This window comes from Bison bison, unplaced genomic scaffold, assembly GCF_000754665.1.
Source record: "Bison bison bison isolate TAMUID 2011002044 unplaced genomic scaffold, Bison_UMD1.0 scf7180017864480, whole genome shotgun sequence".
NCBI lineage: Eukaryota > Metazoa > Chordata > Mammalia > Artiodactyla > Bovidae > Bison > Bison bison.
The window spans coordinates 1838387-1863419 of record NW_011495040.1 but is presented as its reverse complement, the minus strand read 5'-3'; the positions used below and the strand labels follow the sequence as shown (position 1 = coordinate 1863419).

The window sequence follows — 25033 nt, the reverse complement described above, 5'->3', positions numbered from 1 at the left end:
GTCTCCTCTTAAAGAACACTATTTGTAGACTGTTTTTCAGTTGTCTCCTCTTTTTCTTTTGTGTCATCAATGTACAGACTTGACTTGCCACCGTGTCCACTTTGCTCTACACTAAGAGTAATGAACTGGGAAATATGAATTGTTGTTTAGTTGCTACCTCATATCTGACTCTGTGACCCCATGGACTATAACCTGCCAGGCTCCTCTGTCCATGGGATTTCCTAGACAAGTTACTGCAGTGGTTTGTCCTTTTCTTCTCTAGGGGATCTTCCCGACCCAGGGACTGAATCCGCATCTCCTGCATTGGTAGGTGGATTCTTTACTACCAAGACACCAGGGAAGCCTGGGAGATATGAATAAGGTTTCCCCCAAGCTAAATCTCAGTGGCAGAAACTAATAAAGGAATGATGGCAGTAGATAATTACCAAGGCATGCCATGAATTACGGGTGCAAATTTAATAAGAAACAGGGCATTTATGCAGCTTCCAAGCAGCATACAGCTTCTGCCTAAAGAGCGACTTATTAAGTACAAAAGGAAAGAACAACCTCAAAGAGAAAACACATGTCAAACATTACCTTAATTAAATGATCCAAGCCAACATCACCGACATTGGGACAAATGGACATCACAGACCTGCCTCCTGATGTGGCACTGAGAGGGACACCTGAATGTGGTCGTGTTCTTGCCAAAACATACAACCAGAATCTAACCACGAGGAAATCTCAGATACACCCAGATGAAGGGATGTTCCACAAAATAGCTAGTCTGTACTTCTCCAAAGATGTCAAGGTCAGTAAAAACAAAGGCTAAGGAACTCTGGGAGATTCATATCAGTCAGTTCAGTTGCTCAGTTGTGTCTGACTCTTTGCTACCCCATGGACTGCAGCACGCCAGGCTTCCCTGTCCACCACCAACTCCTGGAGCTTGCTCAAACTCACGTCCATTGAGTTGGTGATGCCATCCAACCATCTCATCCTCTGTTGTCCCCTTCTCTTCCTGCTTTCAACCTTTCCTAGCATCAGGGTCTTTTCTAATGAGTCAGCTCTTTTTGCATCAGGTGGCCAAAGTATTGGAGCTTCAGTTTCAGCATCAGTCCTTCCCATGAATATTCAGGATTGATTTCCTTTAGGATTGACTGGTTTGATATCCTTGCTGTCCAAGGGACTCTCCAGCATCTTCTCCAACACCACAGTTCAATAGCATCAGTTCTTCGGTGCTCAGCTTTCTTTATGGTCCAACTCTCACATCCATATATGATTACTGGAAAAATAGTAGCTTTGACAAGACAGACCTCTGTTGGGAAAGTAATGTCTCTGCTTTTTTTTTAATGTTGAGTTTTAAGCCAACTTTTTAACTTTCCTCTTTTGCTATCATCAAGAGGCTCTAAAGAGAACTAAAGTTCTTTGCTTTCTGCCATTAGGGCGGTGTCATCTGCATATCTGAGGTTATTGATATATCTCCTGGGAATCTTGATTCCGGCTTGTGCTTCATCCAGCCCAGCATTTCTCATGATGTACTCTGCATGTAAGTTAAATAAGCAGGGTGACAATATACAGCCTTGACATACTCTTTTCCCAATTTGGAACCAGTCTGTTGTTCTATGTCCAGTTCTAAATGTTGCTTCCTGACCTGCATACAGATTTTGCAGGAGGGCAGGTAAGGTGATCTGGTATTCTCATCACTTTAAGAATTTTCCCCAGTTTGCAAGGAACCACACAGTCAAAGGCTTTAGCATAGTCAAAGAACCAGAAGTAGATGTTTTTATGTCATTCTTTTGCTTTTTCTATGATCCAACGGATATTGGCAATTTGATCTCTGGTTCTTCTACTTTTTTTTTTTTCCCCTCTACCTTTTCTAAATCCAGCTTGAACATCTGAAAACTCTCGGTTCATGTATTGTTGATGCTTAGATTGGAGAATTTTGAGCATTACTCTGGTAGCGTGTGAGATGAGTGCAATTGTGTGGCAGTTTGAACATTCTTTGGCATTGCCTTTCTCTGGGATTGAAATGAAAAGTGACCTTTTCCAGTCCTGTGGCCACTGCAGAGTTTTCCAAATTTGCTGGCATATTGAGTGCAGCAACTTTCATAGGATCATCTGTTAGAATTTGAAACAGCTCAGCTGGAATTTCATCACCTCCACCAGCTTTGTTCGTAGTGATGCTTCCTAAGGCCCATTTGACTTTGAATTCCAGGATGTTTGTCTCTAGGTGAATGAGCACACCATCGTGGTTATCTGGGTCATTAAGATCTCTTTTGTATAGTTCTTCTGTGTATTTTTGCCAGTTCTTCTTAATATCCTGTGCTTCTGTTAGGTCCATACTGTTTCTGTCCTTTATTGTGCCCATCTTTGCATGAAATGTTTCCTTGGTATCTCTGATTTTCTTGAAGAGATTTCTAGTCTTTCCCATTCTATTGTTTTTCTCTATTTCTTTGCATTGATCACTTAGGAAGGCTTTCTTATCTGGGACATTAAAAGAGACTAAAAGACATGTCAGTGAGATGTAATTTGTGATCCTGGGTTGAACTCTGGACCAAGAACAACACACATCTCAACAGACATGACTGGGACATTTACCAAAGTTTCAAAATATACTGTGAATTAGACAATAATCCACAAAATACATTGTGTGTGTTAGTTGCTCAGTCATGTTTGACTCCCCTGTCCATGGAATACTCAGGTCAAGAAAACTGGAGTGGGTTGCTATGCCCTCCTCCAGGGCATTTTCCGAAGCCAGGGATCGAACTCAGGTCTCGTGCATTGCAGGCAGATTCTTTACTAGTAGTGCCAACTAGGAAGCCACCATTATACACATACACATATTACTTTTCTGGTTTCAAAATAATTTAATTAGGGACTTCTGTGGTGGCCCAGTAGTTAGAACTCATGCCATGCTTCCAAGGCAGGGGCCTTGGGTTCTATCCCTGGTTGGGGAACTAAGATTCCATATGCCTCATGACAGGGCCAAAAAATAAAAAAGATTTTTAAAAAAGATTTACTTAAAAATCCTGAATGTGAAGAGAAACTGGACTCAGGGGCAGAGAGGGGTTCAGAGGTGGGCATCCACCTGTCCCGAGATCGCTGATTCTCCAACCATTCATAAATGCTCCCTGAGAATCTGTTCTGCCAGGCATTATGACAGGTGCTGTATAAATAAATATGAACAAAACAGAGTGGATTTTATCTTGAGTTGGTTATACTCTGCAAACCAATTTATTTGCTTTGTGTGGTTGGGCACCATGTTCCATGGAGAGAGCGGAGGGCCTAAGAAGGGACAAGGTATGTGGGGCCACAATGAGGGGTCAGGATAACAGTCCACATACAATAATCAGACATTACTCCTGAGTTATTAGAGCTTGTTTTGAAGGCACACAAATTCAAGTGGTAATAACACTTAACTCCATCCCCAGCCTGGCCCCGTTATGGCTTGTTTATATGCATTCCCTCAACAGGCAGCTTCGACATGACTCACTCCATCTCTCCAAGTATGCAGGCTGTTTCCTTTACTTGCCCTTTCCCCAGGGCCAAACTCATCTTAAAATATTTCGCTCATGATTCCAAAAGAAATTTAATAATCAAGTGTTTTCATTTTTCTAAAAAAAAAAAAGTGTCCAAACCTCCAACTACTTCCGGTAACCTGGTTACCTGCTGACACTTCCAGCCTAGAAAACCTGGCCGACAGTAGACTGGAATGTTTTCTGGTTTCTGCTTCCCTTTTGCCTCTGTTTGTAGAGAGGCTGCAATTCTGGCTGCCGCTGGGAATCTTCCAGAGAATCTTCTGGCTTGCCGCTGATAAACTAAGATACCTATAGCCCCAACCCAGACCAGTTTAATCATATTCTTGGGAGCATTGATGCTAAATTCTATAGGCTTATTATCTCTATTATCTGTGTAATGTCTCTGTTTGGTCTGGTATCTAATTTCAAAATTCATCACCTCTTAGTCTGCTAAATAAACTGTATTTTTATTTTTAATTTTTAAAATCCTTATTTATTTATTTGCCTGCATCGGGTCTTAGTGGAGGCATGAGGAATCTTCGCTGTGGCATGTGAGCTTAGTCATCCTGTAGCACACGGGATCTTAGTTCCCTGACCAGGAATCGAACCTGTGTCCTTTGCATTGGAAGGTAGATTCTAAACCACTGGACTACCAGAGAAATCCCAACAATAATTTATTTAATTTCTTTCAGATTTTATTATTTTTTAAAAATATATTTTTAAATTTATTTGGCTGTGTAAGGTCTCAGCTGCTTTGTTGCGGCATGTGGGATCCAGTTCCCTGACCAGGGATGGAACCTGGGCCCCCTGCATTGTGAACATGGAGTCTTAGCCATTGAACCACAGGGGAAGTCCCTATTTTTTTTTTTTAATTAAGGTATAATTACTTATAATGTGTTCGTTTCTGCTGTGCAACAAAGTGAATCAGCTATATGTATACATATAACCCCTCTCCCCAAACACTCCTCCCATTCCACAACTCTAGGTCATCAGAGAGCACTGCAATGAGCTCCCTGTGCTCTATATAGCAGCTTCCCATAACAGTATTTTAATTGTTCTTTCCTTCTCTTATTAATAGCAGTGCTAGAGGTGGTGGGCAATCCCAAAGAAGGGCAATGCCAAAGAATGTTCAAACTACCGCATAATTGCACTGCTCTCACATACTAGCAAAGTAATCCTCAAAATTCTCCAAGCCAGGCTTCAACAGTACATGAACCGTGAACTTCCAGATGTTCAAGCTGGATTTAGAAAAGGCAGAGGAACGAGAGATCAAATTGCCAACATTGGTTGGATCATAGAAAAAGCCAGAGAATTCCAGAAAAACATCTGCTTCTGCTTTATTGACTATGCCAAAGTCTTTGACTGCTTAGATCACAACAAACTGTGGAAGATTCTTCAAGAGATGGGAATACCAGACCACCTTACCCGCCTCCTTAGAAATTTGTATTGCAGGTCAAGAAGCAACAGTTAGAACTGGACATGGAACAACAGACTGGTTCCAAATTGGGAAAGGAGTATGTCAAGGCTGTAGGCTGTCACCCTGCTTATTTAACTTATATGCAGAATACATTATGCGAAATGCCGGGTTGGATGAAGCACAAGCTGGAATCAAGATTGATGGGAGAAATATCAGTAACCTCAGATACGTAGATGACACCACCCTTATGGCAGAAAGTGAAGAGGAACAGAAGAGCCTCTTGATGAAAGTGAAAGAGGAGACTGAAAGAGCTGGCTTAAAACCCAATATTAAAAAAAACGAAGATCGTGACATCTGCTCCCATCACTTCATGGCAAATAGATGGGGAAACAATGGAAACAGTGACAGACTTTATTTTCTTGGGCTCTAACATCACCACAGATGGTGACTGCATCCATGAAATTAAAAGATGCTTGCTCCTTGGAAGAAAAGCTATGACCAACCTAGACAATACATTAAAAAGCAGAGACATTACTTTGCCAACAAAGGTCTGTCTAGACAAAGCTGTGGTTTTTCAAGTAGTCATGTATGGATGTGAGAGTTGGACCAAAAAGAAAGCTGAGCACTGAAGAATTGATGCTTTTGAACTGTGGTATTGGAGAAGACTCTTGAGAATCCCTTGGAGAGCAAGGAGATCCAACCAGTCCATCCTAAAGGAAATCTGTCCTGAATATTCATGGAAAGGACTGATGCTGAAGCTGAAACTCCAATACTTTGGCTACCTGATGTGAAGAACTGACTCATTGGAAAAGACCCTGATGCTGGGAAAGGTGGAAGGCAGGAAGAGAAGGGGATGACAGAGGATGATATGGTTGGATGGCATCACCGACTCAATGGATATGAGTTTGAGCAAGCTCCGGGAGTTGGTGATGGACAGGGAAGCCTGGCGTGCTGCCATCCATGGGGTCGCAAAGTCCACTCAGTCGTGACTGAACTGAACTGAGAGGCGGTGGTGGTGGTATAGTAGCAAGCTAGCAGTTATTGGGGCTTATTTTGTGCAAGGCACAATTCTAAACTCATTACAATGCATGGGCTCATTTTCACACAACTCTGAGGTCAAATCTTCTTCTAATACCTATTTTATAGACGAGGAAACCAAAGCAAAGAGAGATGAGGTAATTTCCTGAAGCTTCACAAGTAGGAAGTGGCAGTGCTGGGATTCAAACCCACTTTATTAACACAATCTCCAACACACATCATCCTCCCTGGGCATTTCAGGTTTGGCTCCTATTCACACACACGTGTATCTCAGATAACAGAATGAGAAGCTCTGACTTGAAAATGGAAAACGGTGGTCTGCTTCCATTTTCTGGAATATTAAGTAAGGTTTTCTCCCGTGAAGTTTTCTTTAAGCTTTTGAGGCCTGTTTTTCTGCTTTTCTGTATGAGAGTACGGAGTGTGATAATATACAACTTCCTAGAAAAGTATCTATTTTTCTATCTACAATGTAATGTATCCAGTATTCATGGTTTTCCACTCTCAGACATAACATGAGCCCCTGCTCCACCAGCTGTGCTAAGATGTCTCTCAGTGACTGCAGGTTTGTCTGGCAGTGGATGCTATGAGTAGAGAACCTTGTGGAGAGTTTACGAATTTCATGTATTTTTATGTCACTTAAACGGAGATAATAAGTGAGGATGAGTAGTTGATTTATTTGAGGAAAAGGGTCTAAAAAAAATGGAATCATAGAGAGGGCAAAAAAATGTGGTAATGTATATTAATACAGCTATAGTCTTTCCAATACCTGTGAATGGATGAGAGAGTTGGACCATAAAGAAGACTGAGTGCCGAAGAATTGACATTTTCAAACTGTGGTGCTGGAGAAGACTCTTCAGAGTCCTCTGGACTGCAAGGAGATCAAACCAGTCAAACCTAAAGGAAACCAATTCTGAATATTCATACATTGCAAAGACTGATGCTGAAGCTGAAGCTTCTATACTTTGGCAACCTGATGCAAAGAGCCGACTCATTGGAAAAGACCCCGATGTTGGAAAAGACTGAAGGCAAGAGGAGAAGGGAGTAACAGTGAATGAGATGGTTGGATGGCATCACTGATTTCAATGGACATGAATTTGAGCAAACTCAGGGAGATAGTGATGGACAAAGAAGCCCGGTGCACTGAAGTTCATGGGGTCGCAAAGAGTTGGACAGGACGTAGTGACTGAACAACAATTAATACAGTCTCCTGGGGCCAACAGGAGAAGGAAATGGCACCCCACTCCAGTACTCTTGCCTGGAAAATCCCATGGATGGAGGAGCCTGGTAGGCTGCAGTCCATGGGGTCGCTAAGAGTCAGACACGACTGAGTGACTTCACTTTCATGCTTAGAGAAGGAAATGGCAACCCACTCCAGTGTTCTTGCCTGGAGAATCCCAGGGATGGGGGAGGCTGGTGGGCTGCCATCTATGGGGTCACACAGAGTCAGACACGACTGAAGTGATTTAGCGGCAGCAGCAGCAGCAGCTGGGGCCAACAAAAGAATTATAGGAAGCAGAGGATTGAGAAAAGGTGGGCAAATGAACGCTGTTAGGTATTAGATGGTAAACAGATCAGGAATGGAGGTGGAAGGTCTAGCTCTTGTGTGAAGTTGGGTGGTGAATATTAGAAGGGAAATATAGGAGGAAGAGGAGGGCTGGTGGCAGGCTTTTTGTTTTATTTTTCAGAGCTAGATCACTCTGTGCAGCAGGTGGGATGGCAAACTCAAAGAGTCCATGTGCTTGTTTTAAAAATAATTCACCTCCTCTGAATGCAGATGGAGATTTTTGAAGATATGCAGATAGGATGTGAAGGACGCTGGATGGGGATGTGCCACAGGATGGATGGGGGGCATCAGCAAGGATTTGAAACACTGAAAGAGGGCTTCCCTGGTGGCTCAGTCTAAAGAATCCACCAGCCAGTGCAGGAGACTTGAGTTCAATCCCAGGTCTGGGAAGATTCCACGTGCCTCGGAACAACTAAGTTTCTGTGCCACAACTCCTGAGCCTGCACCCTAGAGCTCAGAAGCTGCAACTACTGAAGCCCGAATGCTCTGAGAGCCTGTGTTCTGCAACAGGAGAAGCCACTGCCATGAGAAGCCTGAACACCACAGCTTAAGAGTAGCCCCTGCTCGTTGCAACTAGAGAAAAGTCTGTGCAGCAATGAAGACACAGCATCGACAAATAAATAAATTTTTTAAAAAAATTAAAAAAAAAAGAAATAAAGACAGATGGCTGTGCTGGGAGGGGACAAGCCAGTTTTGTGGTGGTGATGGGGGTCGTTGGGATGCCCTGTCCCCGACTGGCCACTAGTGGGCACCTGCACCTCGCACTTGGCCATCAACAGTTGTCTTGGAATCTAGAGGGTCACAGGCAACTTCCAGGCCTGTCCCCCCTCCCCGTGGGGCATGTTCTTTAGGCTGCTCAGGTCTTGGTGATGGGCCATGGAACCTCTCAGGGCAGCCTGTTCTGGATGGCTGTGACAGTCACCTGAGAACTACACAGGACATTGGTCTGTAAACTACCCAGGGCTCAGACCCTGGAAGTTGGTCTCACGATTACTGGAAATCATACAAGCTCACCGTGCCGTGACTTATCTCTCTAGAGATACCTTCCTTCTCCTCAACTAAATTCTAAATTCTTTAAGCTTTTTAAAAAAATTATTATTTTTTATTGATGTATACTTGATAGTTATGCTGTGTGCTCAGTTGCTCAGTCATGTCTGATTCTTTGAAACCCCATGGACTGTAGCCTGCCAGGTTCCTCTGACCATGGGATTTCCCAGGCAAGAATACTGGAGTGGGTTGCCATTTCCTCCTCCAGGGGATCTTCCTGACCCAGGGATCGAACCCACATCTCTTGCATCTCCTGCACTGGATTCTAAGCTTTTAATGAAAAAAGACTGTCAGGAGATCTTAAAATAAGAAGAGATGAAATATGAATGAGATGAAATTCTACATCTGGGATTTGCTTGCAAACAACCCAGCGTGGTGGAAGGAGGAGTGTGAGTGAGGAAAACCATTGAAATTTTACAGAATTAAGTTTTAGAAGCATCATATATTCCAAGGTCTCCCTTCTACCTGTGTGCTCTGTGTTTCTGAGACTCACTGCACTAGAACAACACTAGTCAGCTTGTGGGGCATGTGGGTTGCCCCAAGCTCCTAAGAAAGCCTGGGAAAGAGGGATACAGGGTCCTAGCTGGGAGCATCTCCTAGCCCATCAATTTCAGTCTGTTGCAAACCCTGAGATGAGGAGACAGATCACACTGCACCTCCTCCCAGGACCCTCCAGACCCTCCTTTGTGACTGTGTCGCCTCGGACATTGGTAGAAAGACGTTGGTTGCCTCTAGGGATTTTTGTTTGCATATATTTTAATTGATTCTTTCCTATAACATCCTGTACAGAACAGCCTCTTCAACTGTTGCTGTGCAGCTCCAAAGAGGAAGTGAGGACTGTGAACCGAGCTCTAGTGGGAGAGAGAGAACTGGGCTGCCAAGGTGGAGGGGCGGCGGAGGAGGACCAATACAAGCCAGGGGCAGGGCTGGCATTTCTGAGCTCATGACATCCTGGGTGGTGTGTGCGTGTGCCGAGGTGTTAGTGGAAGAGTGGTAGGGACATGCAAAGGCAACACTCTAACTGCTGCACTCCTGACCGTCTGGCTCACACACTTGGGGCAACGCTGCTAGACCTTCGGGAAGGTGGAGGCAGTGATATGGGACAAGGTCAGTGAGAGTGTCCCTTCTGTGCTTTAAGAAGAACAGACTTACCAAGTGTGCTGGGGACGGTGACCGGGCGTCCTTGACTGTGGCGCTGGCGGGGACATCGAGGAGCGGCCATTTCATCTGCAGGTACTACACAGGGGACAGAAAACAATGTGGCTGGTGAGAGGGGGCCACAAAAGAGCTCCACGTGAGCTGGGGCCAGGGGCTGGGGGGCAGACACCAAGCTTCATTCGACCTGCGTGCTCCTTACTGGGTCAGTGTCCAGAGATCGGAGCAGAGTAGAGCATATATCGACACCGCTACCGCCACCAGCCCCTGCATCATTTTGGGGTAAACACGTGACAGCACAACTAACCAAAGTGTAATATTCAAAGCCCCTACTGCTGAGAGTCATTAGGTGTGAGACAGCAAGACTCGTCAAGGGACCCAGGGCTCCAAGACGGTGATCCTGCCTGTTCAGTTCCATCTCTCACAGCATCACACACAACACTCCCCAGGAAACAGCCTCTCCAGAGCAATCTGGGGAATGAAGGAATACAAACGATCTGCCTGACACCTCCAGGGTCACGGGGAATATCTGTCCTTATTAAGGATGTGGATCTTTACTTCACTGTAGTGTTTCTTGATCATGAAAAGATTTTCCAGTATCCTGCCCTCTCCCATGCATCACTGCAAAAACGCCAACCAAACAATCCCTAACACACACACACACACACACACACTCACACATGCACTTTAAATGAAAAGTGATTAACACCAGCCTAGTAGTCTTGGGCAAGAGCCTGGGAGAGAGTGGGTAGAGAGGCAGTGAGGGGCTCTGGAGTCGGGTGTTCATGGGCTCAGGTTCTCACTCTGCTGATTATGCTGTGTAACCCTGGATAAGTGTCTTAACAACTCTGAACCTCAGTTTCTTCATCCATAGAGCAAGGTGATTATCACTAACTTGACAGGTTGTTGGAAGGATTAGGGACAATGTCAAGTCTTGAACACAATCCTGTGCCCATGGATGGCATTTGATAAATGGCAGCTATTATTTTCATAAGCAAACCATTAATCTTTGCCGGGAGCAAAACACACATGCTGGCTTAGTGTCAACACTGATACAGTGCTTCTGGGCAGCAGACCAGCCTTGCAGGCTCTTTGCAGAATTCTTGAGGTTACTTTGAAAATTTGAGCCCTCATGGGAAGTGATGGCTCCAGGAAATGTTTCCCCAGGGAGACAGAAAGAAGTCTTTGAATTACCCCCTTGCTTCAGTTTTGGGACTGGGGAATAAAATCATGACTTGGCCTTGAGCTCTGAGCAGAGGTCAGGAAAGGAGGTTGGGTAGTACCCCTTTGCTCTCCATCAACCACAAAAATATGACTGAGAGGGCAGGGGCTGGACTTGCCACAAGGTGTCCACAGGCAGGAATCACAACCCAAGGACACATTAGCTAAGGCCCAGGGAGTGGACAGACAGCAGCTGGGGTGGGCCAAGTGGGCCCGGCCATGGGAGGTGGAAATGAATGGGGACCTCGTGAATAAGGACAGGTCCACTCTGAGCCCTCTGGTCTCCTGCCTCTCCCCCAGCTGAGTGTCATCTTTGTCCCTACCTTCTGCCTATCTTATTTGCTTCCTTCCTTTACACCCCCACTCATTTATTTCCCTTCTCAGAGCCTACATTTCCTAGATGAACTAACTGCGATTTAAATGCCTTTGGCAAGTCAACGGCACTGGACAAATGTATCATTAGTAAAAACTCATTTCCTCAGTGAATAACTTTTGTGCCACCCTGACAGTTTTCACAGCAGACTTACATATGTAAAACAGTTTAACTTCCATGACAACTCTGCTGTGACATGCTGGGGTGGCTGTCTTAAACTGCAAGACGAGCTAATGGAAGTAAATTCAGGGCAGATGACTTGCCCACGTTATGAAAAGCTGGAGCTGAGGTCTCTTGACTTCAAATCCCACACTCCTCACCACAACATGATTCATAAAGCTTTTCTTAACACAATCTTCTGGAACATTCCACTGCCCCCCATAGCCTTTTCTTGGCTCTGATGGGTTTTTTTTCTCTCCTTTTATGTCTCAAACAGGGCTGGCCACCCAGAAGCTGAATGAATACATACATGGCAATGTATTACTGTAGGGACTCTTGAGGTGGCCAGAGCTTGCATGTTGAGTACTGATTATCACACTTGTTTCTCTACAACCACAAATACCAGGTGAAGTGTTCCAAATTTACCCCCCGCCACATGAAACACCAGTGTTCCTAAAATCCATCAACTCTTCCAGCATCTGGTTCCCTGTCTACAGTCACGAGGGTCAACACCGAACACTCTTCACTCTTGTTGCTTTCTTAGACACGCATGTTGGGGTGGTGCAGAGGAATTGATCTGAATCCTGATTTGGGACAGTGCTGGAGTTTGGGCTCTTTAAGAATACTATCTGCTTAGCTTATGGGCTGGTAGACATAGCAAGCTTGTAGGATTCTTGCAGTTTCTCAACTGTGGCACCATTGACATTTGGGGCTACAGAATTCTTTGTAGTGGGGGCTATCCTGTGCATTTGAAGATGTTTAGCAGCATCCCTGGCTTCTACCTATTGAATACCAGTAGCACTCACTCTTCTGCCTGGTTATAATAACCAAAAATGTCTCCAGACTTTGCCAAATTTCCAAACTTCACCAAATATCTCTGGGAGGGGCAAAACTGACTATGTATGTATGTGTGTGTGTGTGTATTCTTTTTCATTATAGGTTATTATAAGATATTGAATATAACTCCCTGTGCTGGACAGTAGGACTCTGTCTATTTTGTACATGGCAGTCTGTTTCGGCTACTCCCAAGTTCCTAATTTAGCCCTCTCCCACCCCCTTTCCCTTTTGGTGACCATAAGTTTATTTTCTATGTCTGTGAGTCTGTTTAGTTTTGTAAGTAAGTTCATTTGTATCATATTGTAGATTTCCATATAAGGGATATCATATACTATTTGTCTTTGTCTGAGTTACTTCACTTACTATGATAATATCTAAGGTCCATCTATATTGCTGCAAATAGCATTGTTTTATTATTTTTTATGGCTGAGTAATATTTCATCGTGGGCTTCTTAGGTGGCTCGGGTAAAGAATCTGCTCAGGTAAAGAGCAGGTTTGACCCTGGGTTGGAAAGATCCCCCAGAGAAGGAAATGGCAACCCACTCCAGTATTCTTGCCTAGAAAATCCCATGAACAGAGGAGCCTGGTTGGCTATAGTCCATGGGGCTGAAAAGAGTCAGACATGACTTAGCAACTGAACAACAACAACAATATTCCATAGTGTATATGTACCACATCCTCTTTATCCATTTATCTGTCAACGGATGTTAAGGTTGCTGCCTTGTCTTGGCTACTGTAAATAGTGCTGCTATGAATGTGGGGGTGCATGTATCTTTTCAAATTACAGTTTTCTCCAGATATATGCCTAAGGAGTAGGATTGCTGGATCATAAGGTAACTCTGTTTTTAGTTTTTTCCAGAGTAGCTGCTCCAACTTACATTCCCACCAACACTGAGGGATTCCTTTCCCGCACACAGGGCCCACTCTCACTCACTAATTATAACTGAAACCTGGAAGCTTGGAGGGTGGGTAAAGATCTTTAGCCTGGTCCACCGCTGAAGTCTGGCTCCTTACAGATCAGTCAGGCAGCTGTGGAGAGGGGGTTCCGGGAATAGTATGCATCTTTGCAGGACCCTTCCAGCTCCAGCCGATCAAGGAGGTTGAGGGTGTGGCACATGGGCGTGCCTGTGTTCAGAAACAGTTCATTCCAAAAGGTAGGGAAATGGAGGGCTGTTGTTTCCCTCTTTCTACTCTTTGGCTTTTTTTTTTTTTTTAAGATTTTGAAACCAGTGGTGGGGGTAAGGAGTGGGGAGAGACCTGTAAGAGCTGGAGCCCCTGTAGCTTGGTGTCATGGAATATCTCTGCATCATAATTCTGAAGAAAGGAGCGTTCTAAAGGGACAGCTGAGCTTCTCAGCACCACAGGTTGGGAGAGGAGCCAGCAACACCCCCTTGTAAGCCTTCCCAACCGCATCCCCAGACCTTTGGAGGTGGCTGTGCACTCCTAAACTCCTAAGTCAGGCTCAGCCCGATGTTCAGTGGAAATAAATCTCTCTTGGCTGTAATTCTCATGTGCGAGCGGCCAGCCCCACAGGGCTCATCACTCATTGGTGGAGAACATGTTCTTGGGGATTAAGAGATGTGTGGCTGAGCCTAGATGCTCTGCATAGTGATGGCATGTGGACAAATGAAAACTGCTGGTTTCTCCAAGCCCAGCCTAAGCTCCGTCCAACTGGCCACAGCTGGCTCCTGACCAGTGTATCATGGTCGGACTTCAGCACCTCCCTACTAGGGGATGCTCACTGGGATGGAGCACAAGGGACCTGTGGGGCCTCAATGCACCGATGGCCAAGCAACAGCAAGAGTCATCGCTTATGGGATAAGCACTCTCTTTTGTGTCAAAAAAACAGAAAGAATGGTGAGGACCCAAATGGTGAGGACTGCTAACCCTCAATTTACAAATGCTACTTAACATGCTGCTGTGTGCGGTGACTCTCTGAGACAGGCTAGGTAGGCAGCTTTCCAATCTTATTGAATCTGGGAAACTCTTTTCCGTGTGTGAGGGTTCCATGGAACACACTTGAAGTTGTTAAAGTGTTTTTTTTTTTAAAATTTTCTTTTCTTTTGGCTGGGCCGTGCAGCATGTAGGATCTTAGTTCCCCAACTAGGTATCGAACTGGTGCCCCCGGCATTAGAAATGTGGAGTCTTAGCCACTGAACCACCAGGGAAGTTTCCTGTCTCTACTTTTTTATAGTTGATTTACAATGTTGCATCAGTTTCAGGTGTATAGCACAGTGATTCAGTTATACACACACATATACATATATATATATAGGAAGATCTGCTATTGTGGTATTGTGGTTCAGTTAAGTAGAGTGAGGCTGTGGTTTAGAATGTGTCTTTATGTTAAGGAAGGATGATTCTATTCCTATTTTCAAATCTCTTTCACTGGGGCAGATGTTGACTTCTCTTAGGATCTACCGAAAAGGTGGTTTCTCTCACTTGACTCAGACTGGAGATTATACCTAGAAACAGATTTCCTTACACTGAAGCACCCTTGCATTCTCCAGGTAAATCCTATTCGATCACAGGGGTTTGTTTGTACTTGTATGTATTGTGGAATGCTAAACATGAATATTTTCAGATTTTTACTTCTATATTCTTAAGTGAGACTGAATAGTTTTCTTTCCTTCCTCCCTTGCTGACGTCTTTATCAAATGTTGCTATCAGCACTGCCTGCCTGTGGGATTGGTTGCATCTGACTCTTTGCAACCCCATGGGCTGTAGCCTGCCTGGTTCCTCTGTCTGTAGAATTCTCCAGGCAAGAATACTGGAGTGGGTTACCATGCCCTTCTCCAGGGGACCTTCCTGACCAGGGATCGAACCTGCATCTCTTACGTCATTGGCAGGCAGGTTCTTTACCACTAGTGCCAGCTGGGAAGCCCTGCTATCAGTGTTATTTTGGCCTTATTATTTATAAAGGGTGCTCCTGCTCTTTTTCTGAATGTTCTGGGATCCTTTCAGTATCTCGGGCCCCTCCCCAGGCCCCTTCCATGGGGATAGCCCTTGGCCAGGTGGGCAGGGGCTTTCTTGGTGGCTCAGACAGTAAAGAATCCACCTGCAACTTGGGAGACCTGAGTTCTATCCCTGGGTTGGGAAGATTCCCTGGAGGAGGGCATGTCAACCCACTCCAATATTCTTTCCTAGGAAATCCTAGGGACAGAGGAGCCTGGCAGGCTATAGTCCATGAGGTCACAAAGAGTCAGTCACAACTGAACAATTAAGCCACAGCACAGGTGGGCAGTTTCCGCTCAGGTCCAGCCTGGGGAAGGGTCCCTGTGTAGGGTCTCTCACTGGAGAACCGGAGCCCTCCTCCTGGAGGGAGGTGGGGCGCTGGGCCCGCAGAACTGTGTTGTGCCTGGAGACCGTGCAGCAGATTAATTGCAGCTGTGCCCTGGAATTTCCCCAGCACACAAATCTTCATGATGCAAAACAGCTGGGAGGAAATCCCAGCATGCCCTGTCCAGAGGCAGAACTGCCAATGAGCGCTGGAGATTAACCCTCTGCCTCCCAGAAGGTAGGGACAGCTCCTTCCCCACCAGGCCCCCCAGTTCCAAACTTGCTGTGATAGAGACAGGACACTCAGGACTCTTGGCAATGCCCACATTCTCCCCATCTAAGTGTTCTCACAGAAAACCCTGTAAGCAGGTCCAGGCAAGAGAGGAAGCTAAGCCTCATGGTACAGACGCAACATCAGTGTTCCCAGTTAGGGGCTCCTTACAGCCGGAAGCCAGAAGGCAAGTCAGCTTCACTCCACCAAATGCCTCTTCTCCTTGTGGGGAGGGACAGACTTGGCACAGAAAGAAAGGGCCCCTGTCTCTACCTTTCCTTCTCATGGTTTTCATGTGTTGGATCAGAAGCTCATCAGCTTAGGTGACCAGTCTTTCCTACCTCTCTGGTCCCTCATGGTGAATGAAGATTCTGGGACACTAGAATTGGGCTCCTTTTAATACAGAGAAGACCTTCCCAAGCCTCCCTCCCAGATCATATGGTGGGCCAGCCATCCAGGAACACAGGCCAGAGACCCAACCCTGAAGGCAGATGGCCATCCACTCTCCGATCCCTTTTAAAGGTGATTTTTAACATCAAGAATTGTATTATAGGGATTTCCCTGGTGGTCCAGTGGCTAAGATACCACACTCCCAAAGCAGGATGCCTGGGTTTGATCTCTGGTCAGGGAACTAGATCCCACACACTGCAACTAAGAGTATGCATGCTGTAACAAAAAAAGTACAAGCTGGATTTAGAGAAGGCAGAGGAATCAGAGATCAAATTGTCAATATCCGCTGGATCATAGAAAAAGCAAGAGAATGCCATAAAAACATCTACTTCTGCTTAATGACTATGCTAAAGCCTTTGACTGTATGGATGACAACAGACTGTGGAAAAATTCTTAAAGAGATGAGAATACCAGACCACCTTACCAGCCTTCTGAGAAACCTGTATGCAGGGCAAGAAGCAACAGTTAGAACAAGACATGGAACAATGGACTGGTTCCAAACTAGGAAAGGAGTACGTCCAGACTATATATTGTCACCCTGCTTGTTGAACTTACATGAGGAATACATCATGAGAAACGCTGGGCTGGATGGAGCACAAGCTGGAATCAAGATTGCTGGGAGAAACATCAATAACCTCAGATATGCAGATGATACCACCACCCTAATGCCAGAAAGCAAAGAAGAACTAAAGAGCCTCTTGATGAAGGTGAATGAGAAGAGTGAAAAAGCTGGCTTAAAACCCAACATTCAAAAAACAAAGATCATGGCAACCAGTCCCATCATTTCATGGCAAACAGATGGGAAACAAATGGAAACAGTGACAGATTTTCTTTTCCTTTTTTTTTTTTTTTTTAGATTTTATTTTCTTAGGCTCCAAAATCACTGTGGATGGTGACTGTAGCCAAAAGACGTTTGTTCCTTGAAAGAAAAGCTATGACAAACCTAGACAGTGTATTAAAAAGCAGAGACATCACTTTGCCAACAAAGGTCCATATATCAAAGCTATGGTTTTTCCAGTAATTATGTATGGATGTGAGAGTCGGACCATAAAGAAGGCTGAGCGCAGAAGAATAGATGGTTTCGAATTGTGGCGCTGCAGAAGACTTTTGAGAGTCCCTTGGACAGCAAGGAGATCAAAGCAGTTAATGTTAAAGGAAATCAACCCTGAATATTCATTGGAAGGACTGATGCTGAAGCTGAAGCTCCAGTACTCTGGCAACCTTATGCAAAGAGCCGATTCATTGGAAAAGACCCTGATGCTGGGAAAGATTGAGGGCAGGAGGAGAAGTGGGTAACAGAGGATGAGATGGTTGAGTGGCATCTTTAACTCAATGGACATGAGTTTGAGCACACTCCAGGATAGTGAAGGACAGGGAAGCCTGGCGTGCTGCAATTCATAGGGTCGCAGAGAGTCAGACATGACTGAGCGACTGAACAACAACAAAACTAAAAAAGATCCTACACGCCACAATGGAAGATCAAAGATCCTGAGTACTGCAACTAAGACCTGGAACAGCTGAATTAAAAAACAAAGTCACTGAAAAAGATAAAATGAAAGAAGTAGAAAAACTGGCTTCCCCAGTGGCTCAGTGGTAAAGAATATGCGTGCAATGCAGGAGACACCGGAGACCCAGGTTTGATTGTTGGGTTGGAAGATCCCCTGGAGGAAGAAATGGCAACCCACTCCAGTATTCTTGCCTGGAAAGTCCCATGGAAAATGAGCCTCGTGGGCTATACTCCATGGGGTTGCAAAGAGTCAGACACGATTGAGCGACTGAGCATGCATTAGAAGAACTGGTTCCCAAACTTGATGGATTAGACACAGCTCCAGGAGCAAAGTATAAAAAAGGTTTACACTCTTATCCTTTATTTCCTTTCTCTATAGATGACTAGTTTCTGCATCTGCTTAATTTTCTGAATAGCACTAAACCCCCAATACAACCACCTTTTTTGGTTTTGCTCAAGTGTAGATGGCTGTGTTCCTTCTTGAAGTTTTGTTGATAGGTGAGTTGTTACAAATAAATCCAATTAATACATCTATAAAGCCCTATGATAAGTGACTTTTCAACTTAATATGACAGACCCAATTTTCCTTGGAAAAGTTATTTAGAACCACATGTGGCTAGTGTTTTAAGCCAGGGAAGGGAATTTTGTCTCTATAGCACCTGTCACAGCAACTTAGTCAATAAATATTTTTGGAGCCCCTCTGTGCACTGGCAGCAGAGGGGCTCCAAGAACATTCCATGACTATAGAGTAAACTCAAAAATAAGAGTGGGCTGGCTGGGTTTCAGTTTCCCCATAAGTACCCGTTTCCTGCCCTTTCCCCCAATAATTCCCCTTCTTTCCTGCATGGCCTCAACCTATTCTCTTTCCCTCCCAATTCAGAGAATCTGGCCATTTTGCCTACCAGATTTTTTCTCCCTTTTTTGACCACACCTTGTAGCATGTATGAACTTAGTTCCCCAAACAGGGATCAAACCAGTGCCCCCTACATTGCAAGCACAGATTCTTAACCACTGGACCACCAGGGAACTCCCAAGAGACAGATTTTATTTTCTTGGGTTGAAAAAATCACTGCGGACGGTGACTGCAGCCATGAAATAAAAAGAAGCTTGCTTCTTGGAAGAAAGGCTTTGACAACCCTAGACAGCATATTAAAAAGCAGAGACATCACTTTGCCAACAAAGGTTCATATAGTCAAAGCTATATTTTTTCCAGTAGTCAAGTACAGATATGAGAGTTGGACCATAAAGAAGGCTGAGCACCAAAGAATTGATGCTTTCGAACAGTGGTGCTGGAGAAGACTTTTGAGAGTCCCTTGGATAGCAAGATCAAACCAGTCAGTACTAAAGGAAATCAATCCTGAATATTCATTGGAAGGACTGATGCTGAAGCTCCAAAACTCTGGCTACTTGATGCGAAGAGTCAACTTACCGGGAAAGACCCTGATGCTGGGAAAGATTGAGGGCAGGAGGAAAAGGGGGTGACAGAGGATGAGATGGTTAGATAGTATCATTGACTCAATGGATATTGAGCAAACTCCAGGTAATAGTGGAGGACAGAGGAGCCTGGCGTGTTGCAGTCCATGGGGTTGCAAAGAGACGGACAGGACCTAGCAACTGAACAACACCAGAGCTGAAGAAAGTTGTTTTAAAAAATATCTCTACCAGAGGCCAATTTTTAGTGGTGAAAGGACAGAGCACAAAAGTTTAGAGAGCAGGGTTCCAGACTCTCTCAACCTCTCTGAACTAGGTCGTCTCACCTTTTAAAATGAGACTGTTTCACTTCATCAGCCTGAAGCTTGGGACCCAAACCAGATGGCCTTCTATGGAAGAGAAATCAAATGCTCGTCTAAAGCACAGGGCGTGCCAGGGAGTGGAGCCTGAGTTGAGGGGCTCAAATCTGACCCCCACTTCCGAGCTGTGTTCCTAAGGACGTTTCTTGACCTTGAATAACCTCTGCCTTCTCGCCAGTAAAATGGGAATAAAGGGTTTTTTATTTACAGGAATGGTCACCCAGGAGAGGACCAAGGTCGGGCACATGACACACTCTCAGGAAATATGTGTTTAGTCACTAAAATGTAGTAATTTTTGTGCAATGAGCCTCTTACCCGCACTTTTCCCAGGGGCAGGGAAGAGCTAATTAATAGGATTCAGCCCCTCACTCATCTCCAGGTGCTCTGTGGGGAGCGATCCTGTATGGGTAAATGTTTAACAACTGGCTGTCTAAGCGAAAACAGAAAGATGAAGCCTGCTTTGCAGCACTTGCTTGTATTCATAGTGAAAATCTTCCCACTGTGGCTGACTGTGAGCTCCCACGGTGAGTCGCCGACTGCAGGGTGGGGAAGAGATGCTTATGATTGGCTGGGGCTGCTTGCTGTGTCCACAGGTGGTGGGAGGCTGCCATGTGTGGTTCTCAGCTGAAGTGGTCTTGAGGGAGAGCGGGACACTCAACCAGGCACGTCTTCCTGACTGCAGTGTCCTCCTTCTGGAGGGAGCAGGGGAACTCTGTCCCCAGAGCTATGGGGGCTCCCACTCTGTGAAGGGGCCTCTGGGACGGAGACCTGCGCTTTCCAGAAAAGTCAGAATCAAACTGCTTTTAGGTCCTCATTTCCAAGTCTGGAGTTACGCACCTCCTGTGTCCTATGTACCCTCTTGCAGTGACTTTTACCTTGTGTCTGCTGGGCCCAGGAGCTTCCCTGGTGACTCAGCGGTAAAGAATATGCCTCCAATGCAGGAGCCACAGGAGATGTGGGTTCAGTCCCTGGGTTGGAAAGATTCCCTGGAGGAGGGCATGACTACCCACTCCAATATTCTTTTTTTTTTTCACTCCAATATTCTTGCCTGAGGAATCCCATGGACAGAGGAGCCTGGTGGGCTATAATCCATGGGGTCGCAAAGAGCCTGACACAATGGAAGCGACTTAGCATGCAAGCATGCTGCTGGGCCCAGGCAGTTTCTGTGCTCACTGCCTGACAATGGATACATCATAGAGAAAGAAGCTTCTTCACAGGGACTTGTGTTGAAGACCTGGCCATCTGTTCCCTGGGCAGACCCCTGCCTGACCCCTTCTCCTCTCCCTCTGGCTCTGGTCTTGCTGTGGCCACGTCTGGTATACACCGACAGTGAACCCCTGCCTCCAGGTACAATCATCTGCCACGGCCCTGCTATGGCCTCTGCCCGTGCACCACCATCATGCGCACGTGGGGCTGATCACACACCCGCACACGCAGAGCTGCCTCATTCTCTTAATGGCCTGCACTGTCCACAGCATGAAGGTAACACAACCTTCTAACCAGCTGCATAGTCGTAGACATACAGGTGCTTCCCAGTCTTTTGCCACCATGAATATCCTCATCACATTGCTCATGTCTGAGTACAGTTGTAGGACCTATTTCCAGTTGAGAGGGAACTGCTAGGTCAAAGGTATGCACCTTTGGCTTTTCAAAAAAATATTTATTTTATTTGGCTACTCTGTATCTTAGTTGTAGCACATAGGATCTCTTAATTGTGGCATGTGAGATCTAGTTCCTGGACCAGGGATCGAAACCCGGTCCCCTGAATTGGAAGCACAGAGTCTTAGCCGCTGGACCAGCAGGGAAGTCCCTGGACCCCTGGCTTTTGGAGAGTATTACCAAAGACCTCCCTGTCGACACCCTTACCAGCAATGCACAAGGGAGCTCATCTCCCCAAGCCCCTGCCCACATAGTGTTATTCAATGTAATGATCTTTGCCAGGTGGACAGGTGAAAAACACAAGCTCACCATAGTTTCCATTTGCATTTCTCTTATAAGTGAGGCTGGGAATTGTCATCTGGACAGGTACTGATTTGAAGGACAGAAAAAACGTGTGCAGCCAAAAAGGGCTTTACAGTCTATGGGGGGAGGGGGGTGGTGGTGGGCGGGGGCAGAGAAAGGGTGAGAGTGCGAAATGAGCAGGGGTAGCGGAAGGTGGGAGGAGGCCTAGGAGAGGGTCTCTGGGGTTCCTCGTAGTTCCAGAGAACTGTGCAGTCTTTGTTGTATTCGACTTTCACTAGGGAGGGAGGAGGGCAGGTCTGATGGGAGCTGAGGGCGTGGTCTGCGGGGTGTGGACGTGTGCAAAGGCAGAGGGCAGCCCAGGAAGCCGCTGCCACTTCCACTTCCCACCCATCTGGTTACTACCAGGCCCCTGAAGACCTGAGAAGGAAAATAAAGGCAACTGGCTTTTTATCTGCCAAATTCTATGGACATCTCTGGGGAAACAAATTTCCTGCCCATAAGCCCTCTACCATTTTGGCTCCTGTGGTTCCAGGCTCTGTGTGCCCCCTGGTTGGTCTACACTTATTGACCTACATAAATGTCTTGGGCAAACTGTTCAATGAGAAAAGCCAGCTGTGGAACCCAGAAGGAGAGTCACGGAAATGTTCTCACTGGGTTTTAGCATTTTGGGCAATTTTACTTTCTTCTTTGTGCTTTTCTTACTCATTTGACATTTCCACAAAGCCTGGCAGGTGTGGTCCATGGGGTTGCAAAGAGTCAGACATGGCCGAGCAACTAAGCACGGCACAGCATGCAGCATATAGTATACTACTGAAATAGTAAGCAAAGCTATGAATATAATAGCAACTCTAGATTATTTTCATCCCCCCAAATTGCACCTTCAGTTTCCCCAACTAGAAACCCCCAAATCCACCACCTTAATGCCTTCAGCCACCTCCCCTATCTCCTGTTGGCTACCAAGTTCCATGGATCCTGAGCATCTTTCTAGATTCTAGGGCTCAGGTTCTCCCTATTTCATAGCTAGGCCACTGCAGGATCTGCATCTGGTCTCCTGGCTCCTGTTCAGTGTTGGCTTGACTATCCAGGAGGCGGGCCTTTTCAGGTGGCCAGTGGTAAAGAAGAACCCGGCTGCTGATACAGCAGACCCAGGTTCGATCCCTGGGTCAGGAAGATCCACTGGAGGAAGAAATGGCAACCCTCTCCAATATTCTTGCCAGAATAATTGCATGGACAGAGAAAGGGGTGGAGTGTGGGCTGCAGGGCATTTGGCCCCAGACTGACAAAAATGTCTGGTGTCCACATCAAAGAATAGGTTGTTGGATGGAGACTAAGGGGTCCCAGTCTTCTTCCACACTGTCACCAATGCTTCTGTCTTTCTACCCATCTCTTCCAGCTCACCCTTCACTGGCCCTCCAGAGATATCTTTCTAAAACATTTTCAGTGCCCATAAATGCGTGCTTAATTGTGTCCGACTCTGTGAACCCATAGGCTGTAGCCCACCAGGCTCCTATATCCACGGGATTTCCCAGGCAAGAATACTGGAACGGGTTGCCATTCCCTTCTCCAGGCAGATTCTTTACTGTCCGAGCCACCAGGGAAACCTTCTAAAACATAAAACTATGCTATTTAAAACTAGCAGATGGCTTCTCATTCTTACACAACTGCCTACTTGTACTTATGAAACTGACCAAGAGGCAGCAAAAGCTCTGTGCAAAACACTCCATAGATGTTTAATGGTTACCTCCTCTATCAGGTGGTGGTTTATGTGCATGATATGTCACAGGGGAGATTTTTTTTAAAGGCGTATAAACAACTGGAATATAAGTCAGCAGATGACAGGTTCAAAGAAGAGGACTGCAGCGGGCAGAATTCTCATGGAAACGCTGAAGACTTCACACAGGAGATGGCATCTGAGCTGGGGCATGCAGGCAGAATACACTTCTGCAGTCACTTAGTTGTGAAAGCACTTTAGTTAATTCATTTGATGTTGCTGATCCTTGGATATGGATAAAGCAGATGCTATCATTCTCATTTTAAAGATGGAGAGGGACATTCCTGGCAATCCAGTGGTTAAGACTCTGAGCTCTCACTGCAGAGGGTGAGGGTTCAATCCCTCTTTGGGGAACTAAGATCCTGCATGCTATGTGGTACTGCCAATTTTTTTTTTGCCACTTTATTTTTTAATTGAAGGATAATTATAGAATTTTGCTGTTTTCTGTCAAACATCAACAAGAATCAGCCATAGGTACAGCCATGTCCCCTCCCTCCTGAGCCTCCCCTCCCTCCAGAGCCTCCCTCCCCATCCCACCCCTCTAGATTTTTCACAGAGCTCCTGTTTGAGATCCCCGAGTCATATAGCAAATTCCCATTGGCTGGCTATTTTACATATGGTACTGTAAATTTCCATGTTATTCTCTCCATACATCTCACTCTTTCCCTCCTCCCTCTCTGCTGTGTCCATAGGTCTGTTCTCAACCACTGCTGCCCTAAAAATAAATTCATCAGTGCCATCTTTCTAGATTCTATATATATGTGTCAGTATACGGTATTTACCTTTCTCTTTCTGACTTGCTTCACTCTGTATAATAGGTTCTAGACTCAAATGTATTCCTTTTTATGGCTGAGTAGTATTCCACTGTATATATGTACCACAGCTTCTTTATTCATTCATCTTTTCACGTGTTTGTTAGTCATTTGTATGTTTCCTTTGGAGAAATGTCTGTTTAGGTCTTTTTCCCACTTTATGATTGGGTTGTTTGTTTTTCCCGTATTGAGTTATATGAGCTGCTTGCATATTTTGAAAATTAATTCTTTGTCAGTTGTTTCATTGGCTATTATTTTCTCCCATTCTGTGGGTTGTCTTTTCTTTTAAGTTTAATTAGGTCCCACTTGTTTATTTTGTTTAAAAAGAAAGAACCTTCCTTCCTGGGACTTCCCTGGCAATCCAGTGGTTAAGACTTAGCCTTGCACGGTCTCTGTGTCAACCTGGAGAGGTGGGATGGGGAGGGAGATGGAAGGGAGGTTCAAGAGGGAGGGGATATATGTATACCTACAGGAGACAGGGATCAAGACCATCCCCATGGAAAAGAAATGCAAAAAAGCAAAATGGCTGTCTGGGGAGGCCTTACAAATAGCTGTGAAAAGAAGAGAAGCAAAAAGCAAAGCAGAAAAGGAAAGATATAAGCATCTGAATGCAGAATTCCAAAGAATAGCAAGGAGAGATAAGAAAGCCTTCCTCAGCGATCAATGCAAAGAAATAGAGGAAAACAACAGAATGGGAAAGACTAGAGATCTCTTCAAGAAAATTAGAGATACCAAGGGAATATTTCATACAAAGATGGGCTCGATGAAGGACAGAAATGGTATGGACCTAACAGAAGCAGAAGATATTAAGAAGAGCTGGCAAGAATATACAGAAGAACTGTGCAAAAAATATCTTCACGACCCAGATAATCACGATGGTGTG

General features: G+C 45.3%; 1 protein-coding gene across 1 annotated transcript in view; it reads right to left on the bottom strand.

Moving 5' to 3' along the window:
- TCF7L1 (transcription factor 7-like 1 (T-cell specific, HMG-box)) overlaps nucleotides 1-25033 on the bottom strand; it is a 203472-nt gene that overhangs the window by 18242 nt on the left and 160197 nt on the right. Inside the window, exon 4 of the mRNA XM_010862246.1 lies at nucleotides 9716-9799. Coding sequence (XP_010860548.1) covers nucleotides 9716-9799 — 84 coding nt within the window. The remainder of the gene's footprint in view (nucleotides 1-9715; nucleotides 9800-25033) is intronic.